Below are 9,563 nucleotides of genomic sequence, written 5' to 3'. Positions count from 1 at the left end.
CTTCAAAAATAGTTCCAACATACTTTTTATAACATTCTAAAAAGTCTACTATATTTAATAGACACTTTATTTCTCCTATGACTTGATTTTCGTGTGAAGCAAGCATCCAGTCACCAGGTATTACTTCACACCCACTGTCAAACAGACACATATATATACATCTCTCTCTCTTTCTTTCTCTTTCTCTTGCTTCCAGTAAGATCCTAATTTTCCATCAATCCCTAAAGATTCAATTTCGGTCCGATGGAGACGGGTCGTGTATCCATGATCGTCGCGCCACCACCCCCACCGCTGCCGCCTACTTTTGTTGCTCCTGGATTCCGATTTCACCCAACTGACGAGGTGCTTTTGAGGTATTACCTGAGGCGTAAGGTTTGTGGGAAGCCCTTTCAGTCTGAGATGGTGCCGGAAATTGATATCTACAAATCTGAGCCCTGGGAACTCGCTGGTATACATAATTCTTTTTGGTTTGATGATTTTTTGTTCGCCATTTCTCCAACGTTTTCTTGAAGTTATCGAAAATGACGATTTTTTTGGAAATTGAATTTCGCAAGACTTATAAGTTGTAGTTTTCTATTTGGGGAAAACCTCATCTTTAGTAAAATTTCGGGCTTGGAAACCATAAAATCACCTGCATGCAATTCAATTACTGATACTAGGAATCTGATTCACTTAGTAAGTAGTGGAAAATTGAAGTAAAGATTGTTCATTACTGTAAAGTTATTGCAGTTATGAATTATTGTCTTTCTGGGAAGATGAATCTTGAAAATTTTCAGTAAAAATAGATTATTTCTATAAGAAAAAACGAAAGAGTTATGTAGGAGAGTAAGTTTACCATAAAAACATTTTGTTGCCCAACTAGTTTGAAATTTCATAAGATAGCCTGGAGGCCTTTGATATCTAAAACAATCGCATTTCTGAAAAAAATGGTTGAATTTGTGATTATGCAATGACTGCTGTTTATCTTACATATGTAATATCCATCTTTGAGATAAGGGTGTTGATCTTTTTGTGATTAATTTGTGGTTTTCTAGACTATACTTCAGTGAAATCAAGAGAACTAGAATGGTACTTCATCACTCCTACAGATAAGAAGTATGCCAATAGTTCTCGAGTAAAACGATCCACTGAACGCGGATTTTGGAAAGAAACTGGGAAGATCCGGGAAATAAATCATAAGTCTGAGAAGATAGGGCAGAAGAAAACCCTAGTTTTCCATAGTGGACGATCCCCTCATGGCATACGCACTAATTGGGTCATGCACGAATATAAACTTTTGGATCAAGAATTGCAAACAGCTGGAGTGGCACAGGTTTGAATTACATGTGATCATTTTACAAGACATGAGATTACATAACATAACACTTTGTACAAGCGTTTTGCATGCATTTAACTAATTAAAACTACAATATGACTTAGACTCAAGTCCCGTGTAACAAATGCAGCCTAAATATAGTTACTTGTTTGGTGTTTTAATCTAACAAAATGGAATGATTGTTCTTGTTTTGTGGGTGGTGTGGGAAAAAAAGGGTGCATTTGTGCTATGCAGAATTTTTGAAAAGAGTGGTATAGGACCACGAAATGGAGATTGTTATGGACCGTTTTTCGAAGAAGAATGGGATGATGAGGAAGCCCTCATTGTTCCCGTTCGAGACACAATGGAAGATGTGACAAATGATGATGAAACTTGTGCCGAAAGAAACAACACTATGCAGGTATTGTGTTGCTTTACACATATATGTGTGTCCGTGTACGTGTGTACTTTTACATTGTTGTCCCATTGTCCTGATAGTAGGCATCAACTAGATATGTAAGGTGTCTATATGATGGAGTCTCCCATTTCCCCATAAGGACTCTTTTGGAGAGTTAATATTAGACTTCATATAGTGTCCTTCACCCTTTGGCTTAACCTCGTCTTCTCTTTGGGGGTGGGGGTGGGGATGGGGGGGGGGGGGGGGGGGGGTTCATAGTAAATGAAAGCCAAGAAATGCATAATCACATCGCACATTGCACATTACTTGTATACGTTCTTTTCGTATATAGTAAATGAAAGCCAAGAAATGCATAAAATCTATTCTTGTTTTTGTTGAGACAATAGTTATAGTCTCGCTTGTCCATTTACGTGACATTACATAACCTAACTTTATGCAACATGTCATATAAGTGTCCGTATGTGTTGAAATGTACTTGATTTACATCTCACAATAGCAGACATATCATGCTCCTGGAACGTTATAATTGCATAATCACATCGAACATCGCACGTTACTAGTATATGTTCTTTTCGTATATATAATATGAAAGCCAAGAAATGCATAAAATCTATTCTTGTTTTTGTTGAGACAATAATTATAGTCTAGCTTGTTCGTTTACGTGACATTACATGCCCTAAATTTATGCAACATGTCATATAAGTGTCTGAATATGTTGAAATGTATTTGATTTGCATCTCACAATAGTAGGCATATCATGCTCCTAGAAAAGTGTGTGTGTGTGTATATATATACATATATATATATATATATATATATATATATATATATATACACACACACACACTTGAAAATTTGCATGAAAAAAGACCATGAAGTTCTTGCTTTAGACTTTACTTTAGATTTTTAGTTATCCACCAAACTATTCAAGGAACTTTATTATTGCATAATCACATGCCACATGGCATGTTACTTGTATAGGTTCTTTTCGTATATATTAAATGAAAGCCAAGAAATGCATAAAATCTGTTCTTGTTTTTGTTGAGACAATAATTATAGTCTCGCTTGTCGGTTTACGTGACATTACATACCCTAAATTTATGCATCAAGAACGATTTTATTTCACATACAGGAAATTCGATAATGCGTTTTTTAGATATACAAAGTGATTTACACCATACACCGAATTACAAACTTCTAAAACCATTTGTTTTACATATAGGAAGACACTAGTGGTTTGGGCTTATCCCTTTTGTAACAGGTTTTCTTCTTAATACTAGGAATATACTACTGAGATTATGAGATATAATAATAATCCTAGTAGAAACTGTACTTTGTTCCAACTTTTTCTTTCTTGCAAATATCAGCATAACGTATAAATTTGTTCAGATCTTCTATAATAAGAATCATAACGATAATCATAATTTAGGCCATGATTATATGTCATTCCTACTAGTTTTCAACTTTCTTTTATGTTATTGATTGATGAAATCGAGCTCTTTTCAGATGGATGCTCAAATGATCGCGGTTGCATGCAAGAAGGTAAGATTGGAAAATGGTGTTTTAAATTCTGAACCTGAGCTCGAACCTCTCACACTGTTTCACCACAAAACATCAAAAGGAAGTGATCCCAATTCTAGCAATGCAAATGGTTACCATGATTCAACCATGACAAGTCAAGGTCAAACAACAACAAACCTTTTGTCTGCACTTATTACAACTAAAGAAACACATCCTCCAGCCACCCCACCTTCATTTGACGCTTCTGCCCTTGAGAAATCTTTGCCTCCTGGGTACATGGAGGTTATACGTGACATGGAGAACAAGATCCGAGATGTTTCACTGGAGAAGGATGCCTTGAAGATTGAATTGATGCAGGCTCAGGCAACAATCAACGTTCTTCATTCTCACATTGATCATTTGAGCAAGGAGAACACCGAATTGAAGAGGGGCGTTTAGGTAATCTTCAATTCATGATGCAGCTAAGGAACACAATGTTTAGGGGAAGGGAACAAATTCGGTAAAGTAATGTTATACATTTTAGTTGAACAAAACTTTGTATGGAGATTTTAAAGTCGTAATGATGGACTTTTTCGTTTAGAAGTTATAAAAGTGTGCGAGCCTGAAAGGTGTGATCTTGTGGCTCGAATTATGCTTAAGTGAAACTTTGTGTTGCTCTTTTTCTAGTTAATACCTGTTTTAAAAGTTAATCCTTGTGATTTGATCATACAAAAAGCCCTTTGAAGGGTTGGCAATGATTAAAATAGCTCATGGATCCTCCAAATATAACTTGTTTTAGCATATTTTATAGCGTCTTTTGAGGGACGTATCATTTGGTATGTTCAGAAAAAAAAAAAGTATTTAAAGATTATATGATCGATCCGGTTTATAAAAAGAAATCATGCGATATGGAGGTTATATATACACAGAAAAAACCGGTTCCTTTAAACTAAACCATGCATTTGCTGGTCGAGATTCTTTAGAGACTATATGATCCAGCTTCGTAAAGATAATCAAGCTGTATGAATGACTTAATAAATTAATAATTGATCCGTTCCTTCAAAATAACACGACTCTTTAGGCATGATCAGTAATATAATCCGTTGCTAAACTACAAATCGGAATTGAAAATATAACATATGATCTTGTTCTAAAAGAGACCCGGATCGTTTAATAAACATTTTTTAAATGGCAATATAATCAGTTTTATACCAAAAAAAAAAAAATCTATGTCCGCTTTTGTAACCCAAGAGAATATTTTTGATGAAAATATAATTAAATGGATTAGGCATGGATATATTTGGATATTATTATTATTTACATTTATTAGGTATTATTGTAGAATATGATATTATTATTGTTAAGAAGATTTCTCTTTGTAAAGTGAACGCTCAGTTTCCGAGTTTAACAAAACAAAAGAAAAGAAGAGAAGAGAAAGTCAGAAGAGAAATGAATGAAGAACATTTTTTTTTTTTTTTTTTTTTTTTTTTGTGTTTCAAAATTGAAGAGAAGTGGAAGGAAATTAATCATTTTGTTATTTCTTTACAAATCCTTCTAAATTGGAAGGAAAGTTAGAAGGGAAAATGATCTTTCCATTTCTCCCAACTTCCTTCTTTTAATAAAACTCAGAAACACAATTTTTTTTTTAATTTTCTTCTCATTTCTACTAATTTCCTTTTTTTTCTCTCGTTAAGTTGAACTCAAAAACGAGGTGTTCGAGCTGAGAGCAACTCATGTAAAAAATTATAAGTACTCATATTAATGAGAGAGGCATGCAATGCGTATTCACCTTAATAATGTATTATAGCCTTAAAGTTAAAACCATCTCCATCTCATAATATCTCTTACTAGAAAATATATTTTCTTTCTCTTCTTAAGTTAGGAGGAGCGGTCTCAAAAAACTAGAAACGCTTGTCGTACTAGAAACGTTGTCACATAGATGCCACGTAGATTTTGTCACACCTCTTAAAAAACTAGTATTATACCTGTCTGTTGGTCGGATTGACAAATTTTTTTAAAAAAATGGATCGATTTTATTTTACCAAATGATTTTTGCTTTTTATTTTGGCTATTATTAGGTATAAAATGTGGAGCTAAAGTTATATAGAGGAATTGAATAAAATTAAATTTGAATTGAACTAAAACTGGAATTAGACTCAAATTTGATTTTTTTAATATGCCATGCTGGCCTAACATTAAATTTTAGGCTGAATTTCATATATTCTCTTGTTAAACATCTAAATATCATATATACCAGATCTAAACTATAAATATTGTATTTGTCATTCTTAATATTTATTAATATCATATATATACTCAAATCTATTTTTTGATATTTTTTTATAGATTTATAATCTCTTTTACCATTTTAAAATTATTAAAACTAAAAAATCAACCAAATAGACGATTATACCCTTCCTTTACAAACCACATGTTTAATTCACAAGAGGTTTAATTCAGATGATGTTTTCTGTTCGTCTTCCTCAAGCCATTATCATCACTGTCGACATCTTCCTCACTGTCGACAACGTCTCTTCATCTTTTTTATTTGCTGACGGTGCTTATTTGTTGTATAAGGGCAATAAGCACTAGGTTTTTATGCCCTATTCCTTCCTTATCCTTCTTTATCATAACAAATCAACGTATATGCGTTTGAAATATGAAATTCTTGATGGCCCCGTATTAATTTCACAATTCCCTGTCCATTTATGCCCTTCACTTACGTACCACTCAAAATATACTTATGTGCTTCTAAACATAGCAGGGGACGTTTGAAATCACCATGGTCACAAAGGAAAAGAAAACATGCACTCACTCCTCAACTTTGGAGAAATTTGTTCACACCAGATGGAAAACTTCGAGATTATGTTAAATTTCTAAAAAAAGTTAGTAGTGGGGTATACATGATCATATTCCTTACTTAAATATTTAAATTCCATAGCATTGCATTTCAATTCAATACTTAGTTTCTGATAATTAATTTGTAGGTAGTGGACGCAAGTATCAGGTGAGAAGTTTGGCTTTTTTTACTTTTGCAGTAAGTCTCGGAGATCAATTAATTGTTGCACTTGTGGCATGCAATTGTTCCAATATTGCAGCTAAATCAAAAGGATATGCCCAATTGAATGTGCATAATCTAAATCTTGATTGGAAGCAACAACTGGAAGTATAAGCAGAAGGCTTGATTGTGATTTTGTAATGGGGCAAATGTGGTACGAGTTAGTAAGTATCAAGGGCAATATTGTCTATTCAAAATGTTTTTTGAATTATAATGATTTAAGATTATAAAAAGGAGTTATAAATCAATAATAAATATAAAAAAATAGATTTAGGTATATACGATATTAAAAAGCATTAAAAAGGGCAAATACGATATTTAGAGGTTAGGCCGGGCATATATGATATTTAGATGTTTAGCAAGGGTATATACAAAATTCTGCCTAAATTTTAAGTTGGTTGTTTTAGTAAATAGCAACCTATTTTCACTTGTTTGCCTAATAACAACAATTTTCTTCATATTGCTTTTGAAATTCTCAATATTAATGATTCAGGGTAAATTAAAAAAATGACAACCTACTTTAAATTATTTTATATTATTACATCGTATTTTGATCTCTTTCTTTTTTACCCAACTTTGTAAATAAATAATAGATTCAATGTTCCTTAAGAAAAGCAATAAGATATTTTAACACATAAAACTTGTTTAATCTTGACTTGGGAGCAATGTATATTTGTTGATTTGTTTATTATAGCATCCTACTTTCAAATACATTGTTATTTTTCTAGAGTTTTTAATTGAATCATACCATTTGCAAAAAGTATTGACCAAGTAATTGTAGTTTGTAACTTAGTTATTAAAAGATCGTATGCTCTAACTTTCATAACAACAATAATAATAAAAGATAAACACAATAGTGAAATTGGAAGTCAGCACTTTTGAGACCACAAGTGCATAACTTGTCAACAGGTTCTTAAAGCAATGGCTAGCATGTATGAAAGTGATTGCTTCATAAAGGAAGTCTTAACCTTGTAGACCAATTCCAACCATAACACTAAAATCCACAATTTCTTTAGTGTAAAAACAAAAGGGAAAAAATACATTGTTATGTAGCTGAGTCATAAAAAGGGAAAAATACAGTTTTATTTTAAGGTAAAATAAATATAAGTACATTACTATTTGTAACATCCGGATTTCTAGGTATATTATTTTATTCTTTTATTTTGAGTTTGGGGAGGGACTTGACGAGTTGATGCTTAGACTTGCCGAGTAGGACCGCGGGTTTTTATCCGGATTGGTGACCGGACTCGGCGAGTCCATGCTGTTAAGTAAAACCCTAATTTCTCGGGTTTGGGATCCATTTAAAGGCTCTTATAGCCTTCAGTTGTGGCTACCAGACCCTTGAGAGAAACCCTAAGAGAGCTAGAATGTTTGTGAGGGAGGAGAGGGCATTTTTGATCCTTGTGTTGGTGTTCTTGCAATAAGAAGGTGACCAAGGCAAGAAGGAGCTGAAGAGGGTGTTATTCTGTAGATTTCAGAGCCCAGGGACTTCATATTTGAGGTATAGATCCGATCCTTCTTCAGTTTTGGTGTTAACCTTTGGAGTTAGGGTTTTCTAGACCCTTTAGGGGCTTGATTTGATGAGCTTTTGGTCCTTTCTCGTGATGAGGCTTTGGATCTGGATCCAAAGAGGTCCACAGACCTTAACCCCTTTGATCTTTATGATTGATATTAGGACACATGAGCTTAGGATGTCTTATTTGAGGTTATTTCTCCAAATAGAGCCTTTGGGCCTTTGAATGAGCATCAAGATCTGAACTTTACGTAATTATCATGCTTGGGAAGGTCAAATCTATGGATTAGAGGAACAGATCTGACCTCAGGAGGTCATTTGAGTTTGAGCATGGCATGAACTCGCTGAGTCCAAGAACAGAGTCGGTGAGTAGGATAGTTTTCCCCATGAATCACATAGTTGGTGACTCACTGAGTTGGGGAAGTGACTCAGTGAGTCATTGGGGATTTAGAGGACTTAAGTTCATGACTGAACTCGCCAAGTCACAATTGTGCACTCGGCTAGTCTGATCAAAGAGTTGACCGTTGACTTTTGTTGACTTTTACGGTTTGGTCAACAATTGGACTTGTGGATTGTTTGAAGGGTAAAATGGTCTTTTAGCCTTCTTAGAGGACATGTGAGGATCTAGTCTAGCGTGGAGAGTCGTTATTAATTGAGATGATCGTTTATGTGATTAGGCAGAGGCTAGATCAGTGTTTACGCGAGCCAGATATTACTGAGACATCCGAGGTGAGTCTTCTCACTATACTTTACCTTGAGTAGGTAACCAAAGTTATGTGATAGAGTATCTTGTATGCTATCTATGTGATGTATTGCACTGCATTATTTATATGTGATTTATGTTGTGAGTATATGAGAGTTAGGACCGGAAGGTCCACAAAGCTAAGACCACGGGGTCCACAGAGTTAGGGCCCATGGGCCCACCAAAGTTATAGCCTTGAGTGGCTATTATGTGTTATATGTGGTATTTTTGGGAACTCACTAAGCTTCATGCTTACAGTGTCTTGTGTTATGTTTTTTAGGTACTAGTGAGGATCGCGGGAAGGCATCGGCATGATCAGCACACACACACACACACAGAGTTTTATTTTTATGTTATGATCTTGGGATTTTTGACTTATGTTGAATATATAAAACAATGTGTTTTATAAAATTGTGAGTTAAGTTGTTTTTTTAATATGTGAAATTTTGTTTGAAATTTTATGCCGTTACACTATTATATGTCAAAATTTTATATGCTGTTATCACTAAACAAAAGGCTTGACAACAGAGGGCAGGTTTGACCTAATCTTAATTTTTCAGCTTATTTATTGTCTTTTTCTAGCAAGCAGGTGGCCGTTGTCTCCAACAAGATTAGTACCCATGTGTTTCTATTTGTAAAATACCCATTGGATGTTGTTTCTGGTGTCTTTTTGTCATCTAGAGTGCCTGTGACAACCCGAAATTTCTATCTTGTACAACCATTTAATTCAATCAAAGTCATACTCATTCCTACTATCTTTTAGCATTGTTTAGTGTTTTTCATGTGTTCTAAGCCTAGTATATTCAAGCTTTGGGTTTAGGGATGAGTTAACTTAAGTTCATCGTGTTGCATTCGAGACAAGAACTCCATCAAGAGGAGTTTATGACCATAAACTCAAGGTGGACATGGACTCATGCCCTTAGGTATGATACTCTTTCACTTTTCTTCATTTCTCACCCTTCCAAGTCAAGAACACCCGAATTCTCTCTCAAGTATCATCAAGTATCAACGTCTTGATCTTCAAAAATGTAAGTGATT

At 34.2% G+C, this 9,563-nt stretch overlaps 1 protein-coding gene across 1 annotated transcript; it reads left to right on the top strand.

Annotated features, from left to right (window-relative positions):
• Positions 1-201: 201 nt before the first annotated feature.
• Positions 202-3,818, top strand: LOC145001440 (NAC domain-containing protein 78-like). Its single transcript, XM_078960816.1, has 4 exons — positions 202-448; positions 1,035-1,312; positions 1,530-1,715; positions 3,219-3,818. The coding sequence occupies exons 1-4, from the start codon at positions 244-246 to the stop codon at positions 3,669-3,671; spliced, it is 1,122 nt and encodes a 373-aa protein (XP_078816942.1). The 5' UTR covers positions 202-243; the 3' UTR covers positions 3,672-3,818.
• The last annotated feature ends 5,745 nt before the right edge of the window (positions 3,819-9,563 follow it).

The sequence above is a fragment of the Lactuca saligna genome, chromosome 6 (genome assembly GCF_052625555.1).
Source record: "Lactuca saligna cultivar CGN05327 chromosome 6, ASM5262555v1, whole genome shotgun sequence".
In the NCBI taxonomy this organism is placed as follows: domain Eukaryota; kingdom Viridiplantae; phylum Streptophyta; class Magnoliopsida; order Asterales; family Asteraceae; genus Lactuca; species Lactuca saligna.
This window is presented reverse-complemented; position numbering and strand designations above follow the sequence as displayed.

Coding starts and splice junctions, on each gene's coding strand:
- LOC145001440 (XM_078960816.1), top strand. CDS start 244: ATGGAGACGGGTCGTGTATCCATGATCGTCGCGCCACCACCCCCACCG. Junction 449..1,034: donor TGAGCCCTGGGAACTCGCTG/GTATACATAATT, acceptor GTGGTTTTCTAG/ACTATACTTCAGTGAAATCA. Junction 1,313..1,529: donor AAACAGCTGGAGTGGCACAG/GTTTGAATTACA, acceptor TGGGAAAAAAAG/GGTGCATTTGTGCTATGCAG.